At 44.0% G+C, this 23366-nt stretch overlaps 1 protein-coding gene across 8 annotated transcripts in view; it reads left to right on the top strand.

Annotated features, from left to right (window-relative positions):
• The window catches only part of LOC115474703 (ligand of Numb protein X 2-like), a 132389-nt gene that overhangs the window by 38037 nt on the left and 70986 nt on the right, over positions 1–23366 (top strand). For all 8 annotated transcript variants that reach the window (XM_030210326.1, XM_030210325.1, XM_030210319.1 and 5 more), the window contains exons 2-3: positions 1167–1636; positions 19496–19722. In XM_030210326.1, coding sequence (XP_030066186.1) covers positions 1248–1636; positions 19496–19722 — 616 coding nt within the window. In that variant the 5' untranslated portion in view covers positions 1167–1247. The remainder of the gene's footprint in view (positions 1–1166; positions 1637–19495; positions 19723–23366) is intronic.

The raw sequence follows: 23366 nt of genomic DNA, 5'->3' as shown, positions 1-23366 counted from the left end.
AAAAAGGCCCGTTTCTGTGAGGAATGAAACGGGCGCTAGCAAGGTTTACCTGTGGCAGCGTTGGGAGGGTGCAGGTGGGTAGTTTTGTTTTGGCGGGCGGCAGCCTCGGGGTCCCGGCGGATCAGGTGTTCGGATGGCACTCCTCCCCCTGCGTAGCTCGGTGTTTGTCGCTGTGCGTCGGGGGGGGGGAGGGTGGATTTGCTTAGGCCGCTGTTTCTCGCAGTGCCTGGGGGGGGTAGCATCGGAGGGCGGTGGAACTGGCGATTTGCTGAGTGTCATAGCCCCGCCCTCCACGTCATCACGTTGTGACGCGAGGGCGGGGCATACACTCATGGGATCTTGCAACTACAAATTTGCTTATAGAATGTTGGGGTTGTGAATTATGTGTGGATGGGGCGTGGCTGAGGGCGGGTCTATGAGTGAGAGTGAGTGGTGCTGACAGCCTAGAAGACTACAGGGCTTCAGTGTTTCCCTGCCACACAGTGAGGTTCAGAACGTTGGAGGTGAGAATTATTTATATAGATGGTGGTAATTTAAATAATGCTGAAATCCTGATTGAGCCTTCATTTCTTGTTATAGTAGGGACGATGCTTAGATTGTGAACCTCCAGTTCCTTTAGTAATCTAGAAATTGAAAATGAGCATCACTTTTAGGGAACCAGCAACCAGAGAATGTGGTAAAGGCGGTTAGCTTAGTGGGGTTTAAAAAAGGTATGGACGGCTTCCTTAAGGAAAAGTCTGTAAACCATTATTAAAATGACTTGGGGAAAATCCACTGCTTATTTCTGGGATAAGCACCATAAAATGTATTGAACATTTTTGGGATCTTGCCAGGTATTTGTGACCTGGATTGGCCACTGTTGGAAACAGGATGCTGGGCTCGATGGATCTTTGGTCTGACCCAGTGTGGCAACACTTATGTACTTATAACCCTCTGCCTCGGTCCAATATGCCAAACAATTCCACCACAGCACTATAGGATGTCCTAAATTCAATGTCGTAAAATATATCGTAGAAAACTTTTTTCTAGCTGAAGCTAATTTCCACTCTGACAAGCGAGTTCTCAAATATTTTATTTTCACATTCGGAATGGAGGACCCAGCACTGACTTTGCTGTTGTGATGTAACATTTGGAGTATCATATTTTATTTTTTTTTCTCATTGCAGGACAGGACCATGCTGGCGACAACCCGACTTCAAACTGAACATTTTCATTCCCTGACCTGAAACCTACAGACCTGGCTTATAATGGCAGACCCGGAGTCGCAAGAGCAAGACGTTAAAATGCGTGAACTTTGTCCGGAGTGTGGCCAGCCTCACCTGCTGCTTGAGAACCACATTTACAACTTTCAGGATGAGGTGGATGATGAGTTGGTGTGCCATATCTGCCTTCAGCCTTTGCTGCAGCCTGTGGACACCCCTTGCGGGCATACGTACTGCTCCAAGTGCCTGGAGAACTTCCTGCAGGAGCGGGACTTCTGTCCCATGGACCGGAAAAAACTCTGCTTTCCGCACTGCAGGAAGTCCAGCCTCTTGGTGAGGAACCTGCTGGATAAGCTAACAGTGGATTGTCCCTTCCAGCCCGAATGCCAGCACAGCATGCAGAGGTGTGAACTGGAGGCTCATCTACGCCACAGGTGCAGACTTCTTGCTTTGGTAACCTCGGGGAATGATGTGGATATGCAAAGAGTTGATATCTATGAGAAAAACGGATACATCCAGTCCTGTATCATAAGTTTTGTCTGAAAACGAAGATTTTTGAGCTAGAAATGCATAGTAGCTAGCCGTCTTTTTGTTTGAGAGATTCCAAGGTACCTGTGAGGTGACAAGCATGCATTTCTCTTGCAGGAAAGTATCTCTAATCAACAGTGTTAGGGTCTGTGTCAGGATGTGAGCAAGCAGGCTTCACAACTTTCACAGTGGCTGCATAAAAATGTATTATTATTTTGTGTAATAATTACTATCAAAGAGTTTTGAAGTAAGCCCAATATGGCAAGTTCATCTAGAGCAATATTTTCAAAACCGTTTCTTGGAACCCATTGGAAGAAAATATTCCCCTCCCCCCCCAACCCCTCCAGCATCCCCTATTGCTAAATGTTCTCTCCGTACCCTGGTGGTCTTTCAGCTTGACTAAGTGAGCAATATATGTGGGTGGGCCACATTAATTAGGGCTAAAATATTTGCATTATTTTTTAAATGTAACTGCTGGGGATGGTGCCTCTTTAAGAGCAGGCAACGACGGGGGGGTAAGTGCTTGCTCTTTCCCCTTGGAGGGGGTGATTTTCTTGTTTAGTTTAAATGGCTGATGGCAGCCTGTTTATGGTACCTGGACTGCATGTCAGTTTCCAGAAGGGGGAACGAGAGTCTTTGTGTCGTTGACAGGTGGGTTAAGTTGTGTGGGACAGGAAGGTAAGTTGGGTGCCAGTGTCTTGCAAGTATTCAGAAGTGCAGTGTATTTTGGTGGAACCAGATGGTACTGAAATTATAATTCAAAACTTCTGTTAGGGAGGTGTAGGTGATTCATTAGAGGAGATGTTGAAGCTTGCTTATAGATATGCACGCACCTGGACCGTGAGAGTCTGGCGGATACGGGGGCTGCTACTGTGCATGGGCCACATGCACCTGGAGGGAGCCAGAATGGCACAGCACCAGAGGATTAAAGGGAGGGAAAAGAGGGAAGATTGATCAGATGTACATGAGGGATGAGTGCTCTGTTTCAGGCTTGGGCTGGGTCCCATGCACGGCAAAATATCTAGGAAAAAGGAAGTGATAAGGTCTGTGTATAAGTGTCTGTGAGACCTCATTTAGAGTACTGTGTGCAATTCTGGAGTCCACACCTCCAGATAGATGTAAACAGGATGGAGTTGGTCCAGAGGATGGCTATTAGAATGGTCTTCGGTCATAGTAACATAGTAGATGACAGCAGATAAAAGACCCGTACGGTCCATCCAGTCTGCCCATCATAAAGTGTTCATCATAAAGTGTATGTACAGTGGGGGAAATAAGTATTTGATCCCTTGCTGATTTTGTAAGTTTGCCCACTGACAAAGACATGAGCAGCCCATAATTGAAGGGTAGGTTATTGGTAACAGTGAGAGATAGCACATCACAAATTAAATCCGGAAAATCACATTGTGGAAAGTATATGAATTTATTTGCATTCTGCAGAGGGAAATAAGTATTTGATCCCCCACCAACCAGTAAGAGATCTGGCCCCTACAGACCAGGTAGATGCTCCAAATCAACTCGTTACCTGCATGACAGACAGCTGTCGGCAATGGTCACCTGTATGAAAGACACCTGTCCACAGACTCAGTGAATCAGTCAGACTCTAACCTCTACAAAATGGCCAAGAGCAAGGAGCTGTCTAAGGATGTCAGGGACAAGATCATACACCTGCACAAGGCTGGAATGGGCTACAAAACCATCAGTAAGACGCTGGGCGAGAAGGAGACAACTGTTGGTGCCATAGTAAGAAAATGGAAGAAGTACAAAATGACTGTCAATCGACAAAGATCTGGGGCTCCACGCAAAATCTCACCTCGTGGGGTATCCTTGATCATGAGGAAGGTTAGAAATCAGCCTACAACTACAAGGGGGGAACTTGTCAATGATCTCAAGGCAGCTGGGACCACTGTCACCACGAAAACCATTGGTAACACATTACGACATAACGGATTGCAATCCTGCAGTGCCCGCAAGGTCCCCCTGCTCCGGATGGCACATGTGATGGCCCGTCTGAAGTTTGCCAGTGAACACCTGGATGATGCCGAGAGTGATTGGGAGAAGGTGCTGTGGTCAGATGAGACAAAAATTGAGCTCTTTGGCATGAACTCAACTCGCCGTGTTTGGAGGAAGAGAAATGCTGCCTATGACCCAAAGAACACCGTCCCCACTGTCAAGCATGGAGGTGGAAATGTTATGTTTTGGGGGTGTTTCTCTGCTAAGGGCACAGGACTACTTCACCGCATCAATGGGAGAATGGATGGGGCCATGTACCGTACAATTCTGAGTGACAACCTCCTTCCCTCCGCCAGGGCCTTAAAAATGGGTCGTGGCTGGGTCTTCCAGCACGACAATGACCCAAAACATACAGCCAAGGCAACAAAGGAGTGGCTCAGGAAGAAGCACATTAGGGTCATGGAGTGGCCTAGCCAGTCACCAGACCTTAATCCCATTGAAAACTTATGGAGGGAGCTGAAGATGCGAGTTGCCAAGTGACAGCCCAGAACTCTTAATGATTTAGAGATGATCTGCAAAGAGGAGTGGACCAAAATTCCTCCTGACATGTGTGCAAACCTCATCATCAACTACAAAAGACGTCTGACCGCTGTGCTTGCCAACAAGGGTTTTGCCACCAAGTATTAGGTCTTGTTTGCCAGAGGGATTAAATACTTATTTCCCTCTGCAGAATGCAAATAAATTCATATACTTTCCACAATGTGATTTTCCGGATTTAATTTGTGATGTGCTATCTCTCACTGTTACCAATAACCTACCCTTCAATTATGGGCTGCTCATGTCTTTGTCAGTGGGCAAACTTACAAAATCAGCAAGGGATCAAATACTTATTTCCCCCACTGTATACTTTAGAAGAAAGGCAAGAGAGGGGGAGACATGATAGAGATGTTTAAATACCTCTGTGGCAGAAATGCACAGGAGGTGATTCTCTTTCAATTGAAAGGAAGCTCTGGAACAAGGGGGCATAGGATGAAGGTAAAAGAGGACAGACTCAGGAATACTTCTTCACTGAAAGGGTGGGGACTTCGTGCAGTGGCCTCCCAGTGGAAGTGGTGGAGACGAAGACTGCTAAAACCTGTCGTTTCTTTCTCTATAATATCAGCAAAATTCGCCCTTTCCTTTCTGAGCAGACTACCAGAACCCTCATCCACACTCTTATCACCTCTCGCTTAGACTATTGCAACTTGCTTCTTACAGGTCTCCTAATTAGCCATCTCTCTCCTCTTCAATCTGTTCAAAATTCTGCTGCACGACTAATATTCCGCCAGTGTCGTTATGCTCATATTAGCCCTCTCCTCAAGTCACTTCACTGGCTTCCTATCCGTTTCCGCATACAGTTCAAACTCCTCTCATTGACCTATAAGTGCATTCACTCTGCAGCTCCTCAGTACCTCTCCACTCTCATCTCTCCCTACATTCCTCCCCGGGAACTCCGTTCACTGGGTAAATCTCTCTTATCTGCACCCTTCTCCTCCACTGCTAACTCCAGACTCCGTTCCTTTTATCTTGCTGCACCATATGCCTGGAATAGACTTCGTGAGCCGGTACGTCAAGCTCCATCTCTGGCTGTCTTCAAATCTAAGCTAAAATCCCACCTTTTTGATGCTGCTTTTAACTCCTAACCCTTATTCACTTGTTCAGAACCCTTATTTTATCATCCTCACTTTAATATTCCCTTAACTCTTGTTTGTCCTGTTTGTCTGTCCTAGACTGTAACCTCTGTGGAGCAGGGACTGTCTCTTCATGTTCAAGTGTACAGCGCTGCGTACGTCTAGTAGCGCTTTAGAAATGATAAGTAGTAGTATCTGAATTCAAGGAAGGGATAGTAGATGGCATGAATGGGCAGACTGGATAAGGCCATATGATCTTTATCTGTCTTCACACTTTTGTGTTTCCGTGAAGACGATGGGGGTCTGGTTGGTGAGGGGACAATTAGCAGTGCAAAGAGGAAGCATTGGAGCCTACTCTGTGGGTGCTGTGGGTGCTTGAGCACCCCCAATATTGAGAAAATTCCTTGTATGTGTCCAGGGAGAGGTCATTTCCATTGGGCTTAGCACCCCCAATAATTTTGAAAAGTTGGCTCCTATGAGAGGAAGGAAAATTATCCGCCAGTAAATTTCACTGTGCATCAGCTAGCTTTTTTCTAATTTGCTTCCCTAATAAGCAGCCAGTGTGTTTATAATCCCTTGGTTGCTTCCCCTTCTGCCTTTTGTTTCTAGCAAATCTGAGCCTTCCAGTGCTGTGTTGGGGAGTGGCTCCATCGTACATAATTACAATGGATTTACCTGTAACATTTCTACAGCAGCATCTTCTGAACAACCTTTGTCCCTGGTTAATGATTGCTAAGCTGCTCAGTATACAGAAAGCATAATTATGGTAGCAGGCAGTAAGACATTTGTCCCTTGTGCATTGAAATTAGGCATTTTGCTGCCTTGGAATTTTGTCAGGTGTGCATGTGGTCACTGGCTCCAGATCTTTTTCTCTCACTGCTGCTGCTATTTCAGGCTCATAGCAGAGGCCTAGCGTCAGCTGAGGACTTCTCTGGTGCTGGCCTTGTTTAGGGAAGTTAACTGTGGCCCAGAGTTGTTTTTCTGCAGATCGTATGTCACACAGGCACACGTGTCCCATGATAGCTACCTGAAGTACTACTACTACTACTTAGCATTTCTATAGCGCTGCCAGGGTTACGCAGCGCTGTACAAGTTTAAACATGGGGAAGGACAGTCCCTGCTCAAGAGAGCTTACAATCTAAAGGTAACAAACTATGTAGTCAGTGTAGGTATCATGAATGGGGAAGGTGGTTAGGCGCCAAAAGCAAGGGAGAAGAGATGGGCTTTGAGTAAGGACTTGAAAATGGGCAGGGAAGGCGCATGGCGTATGGGCTCAGGAAGTCTGTTCCAGGCATAAGGTGATGCGAGGCAGAAGGGGCGGAGTCTGGAGTTAGCGGTGGTGGAGAAGGGTACAGATAGGAGTGATTTGTCCTGGTTATAGCTACCTGAAGGAGATGATAAATTTCCCCCTTCTCACGGCAAAACACTTTTTTTCCCCATTTCACAATGGCTAGTAGGAGAGGGAGGCGAGAACTTTTTATTCAGAAATTTTTGAGATTCGTATCAAATAGTGAGTAAATGCAAAGTTAATGAAACAACAGTAGACTAACAAAAAACAAAACAGTAAAGAAATTACTCACTAACCACCTTAAGGGGAAGAAGGGAATTAGAAATATAAACAGTTTAAAAAGGAAATACTAGTCTTCCCAATAAGCAAAGCAGGGAAATGCAAGGGGTCAGTACAAGTGAACTTGTTTCCCTGTTAACTTATTAAACACAGACAAGAAAATTTAAGGAGAGATTTGTCCCAACTGCACACGGTAGAAGTGGTGGAGACAGAAACAGTATCTGGATTCAAGAGAGCTTGGGACAAGTACATAGGATCTCTAAGGGAATGATGGGGAGAGTAGATGGCATGGATGGACAGACTGGATAGGCCACATGGTCTTTATCTGCCTACATTTTTCTCGGTTTCTAATGTGATCTTAACCAAATTTTTTCCTTCCAAACTAGATGCCCTTAACTCTAGAGAAAACCTGTAACTTTTTACCACAAAAAAGAAATATGCTTTAAAAAAATGAGCTTTGAATCCAAACTGTACTTGCTGCAGAAAGAAAGATGACAAGGTGGCAATGTCAGCCTTTTTAGACAGCATACATCTATGCAGATGACGTACAGATTGCGATAACCCACAGGACATTTTAACATTCAGCCAGAAGCTGAATAAAGTTGCAGACTGGCTAGGGGACCATAGACTGGCCTCTTGGTTGCCCATAGACACATCCCACCTTTGAGTATCTCTGCCTTTCCATGATTCCATAGAACAACTGGGGGTGGTCCTTGACCAATACCTGGACTTTTGCCATCAGGAATCAAGTATAGTTCAACACTGCTTCTAGAAGTTAAGAATGATTTTCTCAGTCGGGGCCTTGTTCACTATGTCTGTGGTCCGTGTTCTTCTCCACTCGCTTGTCCTTACCCACTTGGATTATTGCAACTTGCTACTGAAAGGAATCTGTACATCAGACCCTCAGCTTGCCCAGAATCTGGCAGTTAAGTTACTTTGCAATTCTAGGAGGTTTGGCCATGTCACTTCTCTACTCCTAACACAGCACTAGCGGCCTGTCTCTCATATCAATTACGCCTTACTTTTACAAGCTCCGCTGGTTACCAGTGGTTGCAAGATCTCATTTTAAACTATGTACTATGGTTTTCAGGTCCCTATGGGTACGCCCCTTCATATTTGGTAAGGCCTTTTCCACTTTTAAAGAGACAACTATCGCGGGGGCTGGTGTTTATTAAGATTTCCTTCAGTGAGTTTGGCTTCAGTTCGGAACTCTCTTGTCCCATCAGTTCACTCTTTTATTTATTTATAATTTGCAATAATTATCAAGACACACAATCTTTTAAGATATAACAGCCATTAATCCAGATGAATAACACAGAAAATCATTACAAAGAAATATATCATTTGGTGTCATTTTTAGTCCACATGATAGGATCCAAGATTTTGATAACCAAAGGGAATTGGCATAAAAAAGGAAATAATATCTAATTACATTTAAGGCTTTACTCATTAACTATAATCCCTCTAAGGTGTATGGACTTGTCCAGTTCCCTTCCAGGCTTTAAGAAAATCACTCAATTGTTTATCATCATAAAATACATACTTCTGATCTTTAAATATTACTAAGCATTTACATGGGAAACGTAATTGAAAACGGGCTTGTAAAGAAAGCACTTCTGTCTTCATTTCTAGAAATTTCTTTCTCCGTTGTTGTGTCCACTTAGATATATCAGGGAAAATCGAGATTTTTCCACCAAGAAAATCTATGTTAACTTTCTGAAAATAGGTTTTCAACAAGGCTTCCTTATCCTGCAGAAATACAAATCAGTTCACTCTTTAACAGATTATTTAACATTTTGTAAGCAAATTAATACAGCTTTATTTAGGAAAAATGTGGGTTGATCTATAACATGAGATGCTGGGTTTTATAATTCCTGGATGAACTATTCTGGTTATTGTGATCTGCATAGAACTGCAGAGGCTTTTGCGGAATACAAATTTGACATGTAATGTAACAGAATCATGTGTAAGATCTTGGTTCTCTCTCACAAAGTCTATCTCTCTGTCACTCAATTATACCTCTACCAACTTCTCATTCCTTACCTATTCTATTCGAGTCTTGTATACTGTCCGTTATTCCACAAAAGGGTTAACAGGCAAGGAGACTCTCGTAATCAGAGGAATTTCCACATAGATAGAACATAGTTACAAAGATAGCCATTTTAGACAGAATAACCCATTATTTACTTAAAAAAAAGTTTTTAAAACCTTTCTAAAAGATATGTATGATGATAAATCTTTCAGTGACATAGGCAGTTCATTCCAAATTCACGCTTCATTAAAAGGGAAAGAACCTCTAGGAACTGACTTTAATCTAACATATTTTAAGACAGGATAGCCCAGCTGCAATGTACGAAGAAAACGCCATCCTTTTTCCTAAAGAAGGAATCTCAAGTAGGTCTTTACGGCCGTCGGAATTTGAACCATAAATCGATTTGTAAACCAGACAAGCTATTTTAAACTTATTACACTGATGTATTAACATCCAGTGAAGATCGTTAATGAAGGACAAAGCTCTATCAAAATAACCAAACCCGTAAATCAGCCTGGCAGCAATGTTCTGCAACAACTGCAGCCGACTTAGATGTACTGGAAACTCAACAGTGTATAAGGAGTTACAATAATCCAGTTGTGGAAGTAAAACCGCCTGGGCTAAGGTCCTAAAATCTTCAAATTGTAGAGAGGATCTAATAGCTCGGAGTTGTCTAAGCCTAAAAAAGATTCTCTTACTCAGAACACTAATCTGCTTATCAAAGGATAATTTGGAATCTGAGACCAAGGATAAGGATCCAACAGGAATATTATCTATATCACCAAACCACAATATCTTAGTCTTCTGTTTATTTAGTTTCAGAAGTTGATCCACTGCCCACTTAACTATAGAGGATAGAGTGTCCTCAAGCTTTTCTAATACTGGATACAAAAGGAAGATGATATCCGCTTAAGACAGAACAGTAATCCCAATCTCTGAAAAGGTTTTACCAAGAGAACTAAGATAGATATTAAGTAGTGATGGTGACAGTGGTGAGCCCTGAGGGACACCACAGCCTGGGTTCCAACTAGATGACCTGCCTTTAAGACCTTTCACACTCTATTGTTCAACTATTGTTCAAACCATCTTATTACGTTATCTGACAGACCCAGTTCAGCCAATTTCTAGAGGAGCACAGAATGGTTAATAGCATCAAAAGCTGCCATTATGTCAAATTGCAGTAAGACGGTTTGTTGTCCTCTGTGGAGAAAATACCTTATCTTTGAAACCAAAACAATCAGTAGTGTTTTCGTCAGGGGCATAGCCAGACTTCGGTGGGAGGGGGTCTAGGGCCCGAACTGAAGGAGCACATTTTAGGCCCCCCCCCCCCCCCGGCACCGCTGACCTCCCCCCCCCGGCCATTGCCAACCCCGCCACCACCAACAACTTTGACCCCCCCCCCTTGCCGATGACCCTCTTGACCCGCCACCGCCGTCGCCTACCTTTGCTGGCGGGGGACCCCAACCCCCGCCAGCTGAGGTCCTCTTCCTCCCGCGCAAGGCTTCGTTCAGTTTCTGAGTCTGACATCCTGCACGTTGTACAGCAAAGGTTGATGGCGGGTTGGCAGTGGGAGGGGGGTCGAGAGGGTCGTCGGCAGGGGGGACCAGGGCCAAATCTACGGGGGCCCAGGCCCCCGTGGCCCCATGTAGCTACGCCCCTGGTTTCTGTGCTCTGATAGGGGTCGAAAACCATGCTGAGATTAATGTAGCACATGAGTTTCTATAAAATTTTGAAGCTGATTATTAACTGCAAACTCCAGGAGTTTAGCCATCCTTACCTTCCAGATCATTGTGCTCATCCCAGCAAAATCACCTTGTTGTCTCCTCCTTTCATGTTTTTGCTCTTACCGCTGTAAGGGCCCGGACAGTCAGTGTGACTGAACACTCCTTGACAAAGTTTGAGATGGACCTCAAGATTTGCAAGCCGTGGCGCCTTCCTTTTGTCAGCCTCGTGGGGGGGGGGGGGGGGGGGGGAGGGAATTGGGGATTCTCAGCATCATTATGTCTGCTTACTTTTGTGTCTCCTCCTTTTGCTATCATTATGTGAATTCCTTTCCTGATTTTTCTTCTTTTTCCAATTATTTATGAAATACTGTAAACTTCTCGGGTTGCTAATTGAGCGCTATATCAAACGCTAATTAAACGTGGAAACTAGAATCTTTCCAGGACATCAATTGCAAACTATTAACTGTTATTACATTCAATACTTCTTTGCCCCTCGTTTTCAGCAAGGATACCTTACGCAGGTAGTAGATTTGCAACTTCTGTGTTGGCCCCATTCTCCTCCCCCTCCCCCCTTGGCTTTGGGTTTTGTTTTTTTTGTTTGTTTTTTTTCAAATTCTATCTAAAATACTTCCTGAGATGCTGTACTGGAGATGATAGGACCACTGGGAAATTGAGAAACCTTAGATTACTGGATTTAATCATTCTCTGTTACTTCAGTCTCATAAATGATTGCCCAGCTCTTTAATATATGCAGTACCTGCAGCTTGCAAGGAAGGTATCTGTGTGTGTGTAACATAACCAAATGAGCTTCCCTCTTCCATCTTATTTTCCTGATCCTCTGATTTGATTACTGTCTCTTTGGATAAGTCACAGAGTTGGGAAATTGAACTGCAAAGCATAATTTCAGTCCTTGACCACTAACCATATATCGTCAAGAGAAACATGCATCTGCAAAGGGTTTACTTGCCTGGTCATTTCTCACCCCAGAGTGTAGTGACTTTTCCCACATCCGAGTCAAACGTTTAAATTACAATATAGAGACCAAAATCTACGGAGTCAACATTCAAAGTGAATTAAACAGCCATGAAGAGACTTGCCATGAAATGGATTGTGTGGGGCTACCCAGGGATATTCAGAGAGTGATGCTGAATATCACCTCTAACCGCCCATGCTGAAACCGGCTGGTTTGTGGGTGGTCTAGGGGTGGGGCACAGGCTTAGCCAGTTAGCAGCCATTTTCAGTCCACTAACCAGCGGAACAACCGTATAAAGTTAGGATAGAAAAATGGCTGCCTTAAGACATCTCAGATTTATTTTCTGCCATTCAAAAAAATGCAGTCCTTAGGACCTCCACTCTTTGCTCTGGATTAATTGCTGAAGCTCAGTGAAACCCCCTATTCCACTTGGTCTATGAGGTATGTCCAGAAGAGGGGATGAACTTGAAAATGTTGGTCTGGAGCACCTCTTGACATTCGGAGCCATCTCAGCCCCTCTAGTCTTTGTCTTTCCTTTTCCCCAACTCTCAGGAAATCTTCAATAGGGAGAGCTCAATGTTTTCAGTACCTTTTGAAGTGGTTGCAAAGGGGAGCTCCCCCCCCCCCCCCCCCCGATCATGCCCCTTCTTCCTTTTAATCACACCCGTAGCATTGTCAGGTGACATTAGCAGGTGGGCAGTTTTCTCCTCACTCAAAACTGGCGTGCAGTCACAGTTCCCCTGTCTCTCTTGTAGCTGGCAGATTATAATGAAAACATTAAAAGTCAGGAGAGGGTAAAGAGAAGTCAGCACACTTCTTCCATTTTCTAGAGGGCTTTCTCCCATTTTCTGACTGGTAAAACTTACCGAACCTTAGCACTTCCTTTCTCTTAAGACACGGTCCCTTTGAACGTCTGCCAGAATCCAGGTAAAATCCCTGTCGAGGCCCTATTGAAGTTGTTTTAAATTTTCTGTTCGTTTGCATATTTATTTATTCATTCGGATTTATTTACCGCCTTTTTGAAAGAATGCACTCAAGGCGGTGTAAGAAAGAATAAATCAAACATAAGCGATATATAATTATAAGGCTTGTGTAACATATGTGGGTGGGCCACGTTCACTTGGAAGTGCTTGCCATCTCTTTGCTACAAACATGTCGGTGTGTTCAACTACAGCAAAATGAGCCAAATGTACGTTAGTCAGATGTGACTGTATTTCCAGCAGAAAGCAGTCAAAAACCAGTGTGACTGAACTAGGATTGCAAAATGCTTTGAAGGCGTGGTTGCAGGTGTCTAATAAAGAAGATCCCGTGGGCTGTGAATCCTGTGAGCAAAAGCCACTTTCTCTCTGTCATCAGCTGCCTCATTCAGAGCAAAGGGAAGGCCGGCTTCTGGCTGCCAAACTCCCTGAGCAACCAGTTTTCTCTGTTGGTGAAATTTGCCTAGTGCCTGAGAATGAAATCAAATGAACTTCAGGCCTGGATTAGAGTTATAGCTGAGTTACCAATAACAAGGACGTGGATTAGTGTCAGTCACACGGGCTTACCTCCTGAGCCAGGGCTGTCTGGTGTGCTGGAGGGCTTACAGAATTCATTTTTTGCTGGAAAGCTGCCACTGTTTGTGTAAGTGTGCCGGTGTTACCTGCTGCCTGATCTCCAGATCCTTGAAAACCACCCTGTCCTTGAGCCTCAGGGAGCCAAACTGCTCTCTCTGTTTTTTCTTATTTGACACATGGTTACAATCACATCACGAAAGAACCTGATGCCTGTGCAATCTAAATTTTGCCTCTGCCCCTTTACCCAAGCGCATGGTGTGACTGCGGCTCCTTCCCCGAGGCTTTGTGAAAGTTGCCTTTGAAGTGTTCCCAGTCCCTTCTGGCACGGTGAGCACAAGCTGAGTCCAGAACCAAATCTGCATTTCTGGTATATTTAATTTATGAGTATTTTACATTGTATGGCTGGTCCTCCTGCTCAATCACTCCAGCCAATATGACTGTTAAATTTAAAAAAAAAAGGGGGGGGTGCAATGCCATTGTGATCCCTATTATACACTAAAATAACGTGACAAAGTAGATACTTGGAGAAGACCATTTATAGAAACTGTGGTATGACTGTAATTCAATTTAATTTGGCATTTATAATCTGCTTTATTTATTTTATTTTATTTTTGTTACATTTGTACCCTGCGCTTTCCCACTCATGGCAGGCTCAATGCGGCTTACATGGGGCAATGGAGGGTTAAGTGACTTGCCCAGAGTCACAAGGAGCTGCCTGTGCCTGAAGTGGGAATCGAACACAGTTCCCCAGGACCATAGTCCACCACCCTAACCACTAGGCCACTCCTCCACTGTTGCTACTATTTGAGATTCTACATGGAATGTTGCTATTCCACTAGCAACATTCCATGTAGAAGTTGGCCCTTGCAGATCACCAATGTGGCCGCGCAGGCTTCTGCTTCTGTGAGTCTGACGTCCTGCATGTACGTGCAGGACGTCAGACTCACAGAAACAGAAGCCTGCGCAGCCTTCTACATGGAATGTTGCTAGTGGAATAGCAACATTCCATGTAGAATCTCCAATAGTAGCAACATTCCATGTAGAATCTCCAATAGTAGCAACAGAATCTCAATAGTAGCAACATTCCATGTAGAATCTCCAATAGTAGCAACATTCCATGTAGAATCTCCAATAGTATCTATTTTATTTTTGTTACATTTTTTTACCCCGTGCTTTCCCACTCATGGCAGGCTCAGTGCGGCTTACATGGGGCAATGGAGGGTTAAGTGACTTGCCCAGAGTCACAAGGAGCTGCCTGTGCCTGAAGTGGGAATCGAACTCGGTTCCTCAGTACATGTGGTTTTTGTATTCTATTAAAGCATTAAAAATGTACAAAAGACAAGTCCTAGGAATAAAACCTAAAGGGGGTAAGAGATGACACACAAGTTGGTCATCTGCTGAAGGATCTAGTTAATCCTTAAGTTTTTGTTGTTGTTTTAAAGCAAAAGTATATATATATATTTTTTTCTAAACCTTTGTGCTAGGATATACTCGGGAGTGTTCTGCGGGAGTGAGCTAATGCCTATTAAGTCCCATCAAAGACCCTTTACATATTGACCACAGATGAGAGTCCAGTAGGGAATCACAGAGGAGAGGGACCTATGTGATGCTGAGAGGTCATTCACTACAGCATCTCTGCATACGTACGACCACCTTAACTTCCGTAAACTATTAAAGACTAATATGGTCGAGAAGGCATAACCCACTGATCCAACCTAAATGACTGATCTCGGCAACACAACAAAGCAAAGCAAGTAACGGCCAGAACACATCCAGTCCGTTGACTGTCCCATATGAACTTCTTATTACCACAAATCACTCTGTATTTGTTCACACTGGAGCCTGCGAAGGCCTCTCCGGTACTATGTAAGCCACATTGAACCTCCAAATAGGTGGGAAAATGTGGGATACAAATGTGACAGATAATAAGAAGAAGAAAAGTACCATAATCTATGTTTATTTCAACTAACTTGAAACACATGGTTAGATTAGTGCAAGTGACATCTTGTAGACTAGGCCTTGACAAATTTTCTTTAGATTTAGGAGACAGTGGCTAAGATTTCCTTTCCCCCTGCCCCCCCCCCCCCCCCCCACACCATTTCCACTGAAGTGAAGGGGGGGAGGGAGAAATCTCTTCTGAGATTTACCCTGAGACATATTTTCAAAGCACTTAGCCTTCCAAAGTGCCATAGGTTTCTATGGAACTTTGGAAGGCTAAGTGCTTTGAAAATATGTCTCCATAGCTCCTTTAGGGCCTGATTTTACTAAGGTTCATCTAACAATCTGTGTCCAAGGAAAAAGAAAGCTTAGTAAATTAGTCCTTTCTATAGCATCCTCACCAAACCACTCCAGAACCTGTGGGTTGTGCCATTTGACCATCTAAGGGCACCATGTAGCCTTAGATGTTCAGTATTTCTCTGTTTCCAGCAGATGATGATGGGAGGGAGAACTGTGCAGCTCATGGACTGGTTACTGAAGCAGCTCATGACCCAGTTGGAGAACTGGGTGTCAGTTGAGCAGAGGGATACCTCTTTTTTTTTTTAATTTGTACCCCGCGCTTTCCCACTCATGGCAGGCTCAATGCGGCTTACATGGGGCAATGGAGGGTTAAGTGACTTGCCCAGAGTCACAAGGAGCTGCCTGTGCCTGAAGTGGGAATGGAATTCAGTTCCCCAGGACCTAAGTCCACCACCCTAACCACTAGGCCACTCCTCCATGCAACATTCCATGTAGAAGTCGGCCCTTGCAGATCACCAATGTGGCCGCGCAGGCTTCTGCTTCTGTGAGTCTGACGTCCTGCACGTACGTGCAGGATGTCAGACTCACAGAAACAGAAGCCTGCGCAGCCTTCTACATGGAATGTTGCTAGTGGAATAGCAACATTCCATGTAGAATCTCCAATAGTAGCAACATTCCATGTAGAATCTCCAATAGTATCTATTTTATTTTTGTTACATTTGTACCCTGCGCTTTCCCACTCATGGCAGGCTCAATGCAGCTTACATGGGGCAATGGAGGGTTAAGTGACTTGCCCAGAGTCACAACGAGCTGCCTGTGCCTGAAGTGGGAATCAAACTCAGTTCCTCAGGACCAAAGTCCACCACCCTAACCACTAGGCCACTCCTCCACTGTTGCTACTATTTGAGATTCTACATGGAATGTTGCTATTCCACTAGCAACATTCCATGTAGAAGTCGGCCCTTGCAGATCACCAATGTGGCCGCGCAGGCTTCTGCTTCTGTGAGTCTGACGTCCTGCACGTGCAGGACGTCAGACTCACAGAAACAGAAGCCTGCGCAGCCTTCTACATGGAATGTTGCTAGTGGAATAGCAACATTCCATGTAGAATCTCCAATAGTAGCAACATTCCATGTAGAATCTCGAATAGTATCTATTTTATTTTTGTTACATTTGTACCCTGCGCTTTCCCACTCATGGCAGGCTCAATGCGGCTTACATGGGGCAATGGAGGGTTAAGTGACTTGCCCAGAGTCACAAGGAGCTGCCTGTGCCTGAAGTGGGAATCGAACGCAGTTCCTCAGGACCAAAGTCCACCACCCTAACCACTAGGCCACTCCTCCAAGGGCTGCCCCTCCCATCTGTGTGTGTGTGTGTATATATATATATATATATATATATATATATATATATATATATATATATATATATATATATATATATATATATATATAAATTTAACTTGATCTTGAGCAAGGATGATAGTGGTAAAGTCCTAATTCTTCTCTCCCACCTCCATCCCCTTTGCTTCCCTTGTTCACTGTTGGCTTTCTTCTTCTCCTGAAAAGGGTTTAAATAATTAGATAGTAAGTTGCTTTCTTACCTCAAGACATCAAAAGAACGCCACCAGCACTTGTTCCTGGCTACCCTTAACAGAAACAGGTGAGAGTATGCACCCATACTGCATGGAAAGGTGATTTCCTTTCTTCTGCTAGTCCCAAAGGAGCATGGGATAAAGGCTGAGCATTCAGGCCGGCAATAGCACTGGTCACTTCCTTCAAATCAACCAGCACCCCCGCCCCCCCTAAGCTCCACGCTGGCGAGCACTCACAATCCAGACAACCAGCCCCCCTCCCCCCCCCCACCTACTATCTTAATCCCAGCAAGGCAGCCTTCCTCCCTCTTCCACCCTTCCAACCCTCAGAGCTACGTTCCATACCTGAAAGTTGTGGCAACCGCTCTTACAAGACTTGAGATCTTGCACAGCTCAGACTTTCACGGTGCAGGTAGGAAGAAGTTCTTGCTCCAGGGGCAGCAGCAACCGCAACAAAAATAAAAAAAGGAGCTTGGGAAGAAAAAGCCCCAGAAATCCCAGGCGCCAGAGTCAAGTTTCTAGTCACTATGATGACCTGTGCCTGGGATTAGTCGAGCCCTGTTATAGACTAATCAGTTTCTTGAGGCATGAGCTCGCATTCATTTTGGCAGGTGAACCCGGTGCTTGCCCTCCATTTCATTGCTTCTGGATTAGGCTAGCTTTCGAAACATACCTTTTATTGGATCCCTGAGCAGAAAAATGGAATTTTGATTTAGGAAGATCACAAATGTAATGAGAATTCATTGTCCATAATCTGTAAAACACATGAATGATACAGCAGGCAGTTTCAGGCACTTTGTACTTAATACACGAGCTTTTACCTCCAGCTCTGAACAAGACAAATTCTGAACACAAATGACATTTCCTGGAGTAAAATCACCACTTGGTTATGGCACAGAAACATTATTCTTGTGTGATGGATCCAAATGGAACAAGAGAACGTGAAATAGAAAATGTGGCATTTTTTGTTTCATGTAAGGTAGTGATAACACTTTAAATAATTTACCAAAGCACAGTGTTTGAGATACACTGGGAGATGTAGAGGGGCATTTTCGATATGACGTCCAAGTCTGACTATGGATGTTTTGCAAGAAATGTCCAAAATCTGAATAGGCAAGAAGGTAATTTTCAAAAAAGAAAAGCGTCTTATCTTTTGTTTTCGAAAATACAAGGTTTTCTGATTTGGATGTTTTGTTTTTTGGTCCATTTTCGGGAAAAAACCACCAAAAACCATCCAAGTGAAAACGCACAAAATCAAGCCATTGGGATGTAGGATGAGCCAACAGTTTTAGTAGACTGGTCCCCCCGACATCCCAGGAAAGCAATAAGGCACCCTAGGGGGCACTGCAGTGGAATTCATAACAGCTCCCAGGTACACATCTCACCATTGCTCCCTTACCTTGTCTGTTGAACCACCCAAAACCCGCTATCCCCAACTGTACACCACTATCATAGCCCTTATGGGTGAAGGGGGCACCTATATGTGGGTACAGTGGGTTTCTGGTGAGTTTTGGAGGGCTCACAGTCTGCAGTGCACATCACCCAACATCACCCAACACTAGACTACTCCAGGGACCTGCATGCTGTTCTAATGGATCTGTGTATAACATCTGAGCGTGGCACAGAGGCTGGCAAGTAATGTTCTTAATGACAAATTTTGGGGGTGAGAGGGGGTTAGTGACCAGGGGGATTATGGGGACTTGGGGAAAATCCACTATTTCTGGGATAAGCAGTATAGAATGTTTTGTACTTTTTGGGGATCTTACCAGGTATTTGTGACCTGGATTGGCCACTGTTGGAAACAGGATGCTGTGCTTGATGGACCTTTGGTCTTGGCGATACTTATGTACTTATCCCTGATTCCGTCCAGTGGTCTTCTGGTTTGTTAGGGCACCATTTTGTGCCCTACTCGTTATAAAAACAGGTCTAGCTCAAAACTAAGTTTTAGTCCTGGATGATTTTGTTTTGTTCCTTTATGGCTGAAAAACATCTAAGTCTTAGGAACGCCCAAGTCCTGGCCTGAACACGCCTCCTTGAGATTTGGACGCGCTTCTGACAGACTTCATAGAAAACCATCTAAAAATAGGTTTCGAAAAAACCTATTAAATGCTGCTTTAGGCCACTTTTTAGATGTTTTTCTTTTTTGAAAATAAGCCCTTTTCTTTCTTTCCTATTTTTGAGTTGTAGTTCACTCTTTTTACTCGTGTTGCGATTTTCTTTCCGTTGTAAACTGTCTGAAAGGCAATATGTCAAATAAATATGAAACTTGAGGAGACGGAGGACCCTTCGTTCTTGTAATTTGACACAACTCACGTTTTGCAGCATCAGGTGGACTCGTGCTGACTTTTATCATCCTGTGGTAGCCCGAGTCAGCAGTTGCTATAATTATGCTCCACTGCCACTACTTGTTCACTATCTTTTACCCTTTTGGTTTTTTTTTTTCCTCTCCTGTTTTTGGCATTAGATGTCCTGGCTTTAAGAAGCACAGAACTGAGCTGGAAAGGAGAAAGACTCATCACTACAGAGAAGAGAGATGGAGCATTCCCAGGGTGGAAGTTAATGGGCCCGCTGACTCCAGCCTCACACTCAAGATCTCTGCGCTAGTGGCAGACAGCTCGCTAGCCGCAGTAGTGGCTCTGGGCACACCAGAGCCAGGGCTCGTTAATCCTGCCTTTGATGAGGGTGATGATGGTAAGATCTTTTTTTTTTTGTTACATTTGTACCCCGCGCTTTCCCACTCATGGCAGGCTCAATGAGGCAGGCAATGGAGGGTTAAGTGACTTGCCCAGAGTCACAAGGAGCTGCCTGTGCCGGGAACTGAACTCAGTTCCTCAGGACCAAAGTCCACCACCCTAACCACTAGGCCACTCCTCCACCTCCTTGTGCATATCATGTGACCTTACATTTCTGTCATAACTTAATGCTCTTAGCGGAAAGTAAGGTTAGTCCATGGGTAAACTCCTATTTTAGAAGGAGGGCTTTCAAACTTGTCCTGGGGACCCCACAGCCAGTTGGGTTTTCAGGATATCCACAATGAATATGCATGAAAACAATCTGTATATACTGAGTTTCCAGTGGAGGAGTTGCCTAACGGTTAGAGGTGTTGGCTGAGAACCAGGGAAGCCAGGGTTCAAATCCCACTGTGGCTGCTTGTGATCTTGAGCAAGTCACTTAACGCTGTGTAGCCTCAGGTACAAATTTAAATCGTAAGCCCAAAAGGAATAGGAAAATACGTACTGTACCTGAATGTAACTCATTTTGAGCCACTGAGAAAGGTGTGAACTAATTCAACTTTCATGTACTGGGAAGGGAAAGGGAATTGGATCTCTCATTGTCGATATTCTGAAAACCCAACTGGCTGGAGGGGTTTCCAGGATGACTTTGGGAGGCCTGTATTTAAGCATCTTTGACTAATTCTGATTTGTCAACCAGTACAAATATATCACAAGGACTCCTGTTATCCTCAGGTGTAGTGCGGTTGTCAGGACTATGCACTACAAACCCTTTTCTGTAAACTAAGTTACATTTATGAATGATATCTATATATATAAAAGGCAAGACCAACGTACTATGAAGCCTCCAGCAGGAAGTGTGAAGCGCCAGAGATATCCGGTTTCCCCATGAGTGAAGGAAAACAGCACAGCACGAAATCCCTCTCTCTGTAACAGTGAAGGACTCAGAGGGGGAGGGGAGAGAGATGCCCTCACTCTCTCTGTAACACAAACACAGAACAGCAGGAAACTTAACACTGAAGGACTGGACTCCAAGGGGGGAGGGGGAGGGAGAGAGGGCAGAGGGCAGGGACACACACTCCCACATGCACACTCTGAAGAAAACCTTGCTAGCCCCTGTTTCATTTGCATCAGAAACGGGGCTTTTTTACTAGTATCAAATAAAGCCTAATTTCAAATTAGGCAGAGTAAGCTGTGCTGTAATGAAAGGGATGCCATCTCTTCCATCCCCACGAGGATCTGTTAAGTCATGAGTGGGAAACGCAGTCACGGGGGGGGGGGGGCCAACAGCCTACTCAGATTTTCTGGGTTGCAACAATAAATATTCATGAGATTTTAGATTGTGAGACCACTAGGGACAGAGAAAAGTACCTGTATTTAATATGCAAAACACTTTGGTTGTACCACAGAAAGGCGATATATCAAATGCTTTAACCTTACCTTAGCCTTATAAGTTTGGCCAAATGAAGACATTGGCCCATTGATTGCAACCGTTCCATCCATTGTGCTTATTTATTTTTCTTTTACCTGGGGCCATATAATTAAAACTCCAGCACATTCTTTGTTGCTGTTTAAGACCACCTTAATTTCATGTTGCAAGAAGGCCTATTCCCATGGGATAAAGGAAACATCCTACTAACACCCATCCCAAAAGACACCAAGAAAAAAGCAGACAAAATCACAAATTACAGGCCAATTGTATCTATACCTCTAACAACCAAGACAATGGAAGGCATAGTGGCCAAACAACTAACAGAATACCTCACCAAATTCACCATACTGCACGAATCTCAATCTGGCTTCAGACCCCACCATAGTACAGAAACAGTACAAGTTACACTCCTTTCAAGCAGGAAATAGAAATGGGCAAAAACATCCTCCTTCTCCAATACAGGAAAAGTACTTACTTGGGTCAAGGGATTTCTGACCTCCAGGACCTACCAAGAAAAATCAAACTCGGATATGTCTCCACCTTGGAAAGTGGAATGTGGGGTGCCACGGGGATCACCACTCTCACCCAAACTAGTCAACCTAATGATGACCCCACTAGCCAGATCCCTATCCAAACAAGGCCTTAACCCATTTCTATATTCAGATGACATCTCAATCTATATACCCTTCAAAAAGAATCCATCGGAAATCACCAATGAAATCATAAACAGTACAACCATCATGGAATCTTGGGCATCAGCATTTAAGTTAAAACTCAACAGAGAAAAAACACAATTGTCTCGTTCTCTCTTCCCCAACACAACACTAAACGCACCACTACCATCAATGCCTCGGGCTTATCTCTCCCAGTCTCGGACAACCTGAAAATCGTAGGCATTACCATAGACCGCAACCTGTCATTCGAACACCAAGTCAAAGCCACGACAAAGAAAATGTTCTACACAATGGAAACTCAAACGCATGAAATCTTACTTCCCTAGGAACATATTCTGCAACATGATCCAAACAATGGTGCTAGCTCACGTAGACTACTGCAGTGGAATCTACGCAGGTTGCAAAGTTCAGATCATAAGAAAACTACAGATGACACAAAACACAGCAACCAGACTTATGTACGGAAAAACACGATTCGAAAGTGCGAAACCCCTCCTACAAAGTCTATACAGGCTACCAATTAATGCATGCATAGCCTTCAAGATATGCTGTACGCACACAGAATTATCTATGGACTTGCACCGGGCTACATGACCGAACTAATTGATCTACCAATAAGAAACATGATGAAAGCAACGAGATCATACCTAACCCTCCACTACCCCAGATGCAAGGGCCTGAAATACAAACCATCATACGCCTTCAGTTTCTCCTTTATAGGCACCCAACTCTGCAACTCATTGCCAAAAGACCTGAAACTCACGAACAACTACCTGAACTTCTGAAAAAAAAACCTAAAGACCCACCTTTTCATGAAATTCTTCCCCTCAGCATCAGCCTAATTTTTGAGACCACTGAAACCTACCCGAAATACCACATAAATGGACAATTTTGCCAATTCAGCCCATTCCACCCCATACATATTGTAAACGCAGACTATGCAATCGCTGATCATTTGTACTAAGTGCTATGCGTCAAACTAATCTGAAATCGGTAACTGTCTCTCTTGAAACATGTAAGCCACATTGAACCTATCAATGGGTGAGAAATGTGGGATACAAATGCAATAAATAAGTCATCTTGTGAAAATATATACTGTATTTTCAGGAAAATAACGCGTGTTATACACCTCTTTTTTACAAAGCACAAGACAGCTGTGCAGTATCTCTGTGTGCGCACTATACATGCTTTTTTTTTTTCAAATTTCAAACAAATGAAATAGAAAGGCGTAGCTTGTAATTTGTGATCAGTTTATTTAATAAATCTTTAAATTGAATAAGGGTTGATTGAATATAGGCCTGGGTATTTCAGTTCAGTTTTTATAAAGTCTCTTCAGAAGAAATCATGTGAAGTCATCTGGAAGAGACCATTTTCCAGTCCAAGCATCATCAGTCATCCTCATCCGACTCCTCGAACTCTTCAAAGTCCATTCCCTCACCGCTATCGTCATTGAAATATCTAAGAACCGCCTATAGATGTTCTTCTGTAATTTCTGAA

This window comes from Microcaecilia unicolor, chromosome 7 (assembly GCF_901765095.1).
Source record: "Microcaecilia unicolor chromosome 7, aMicUni1.1, whole genome shotgun sequence".
In the NCBI taxonomy this organism is placed as follows: Eukaryota; Metazoa; Chordata; class Amphibia; order Gymnophiona; family Siphonopidae; genus Microcaecilia; species Microcaecilia unicolor.
Note: the sequence above shows the minus strand (reverse complement) of the source record. Positions and strands in the feature narration are given on the sequence as shown.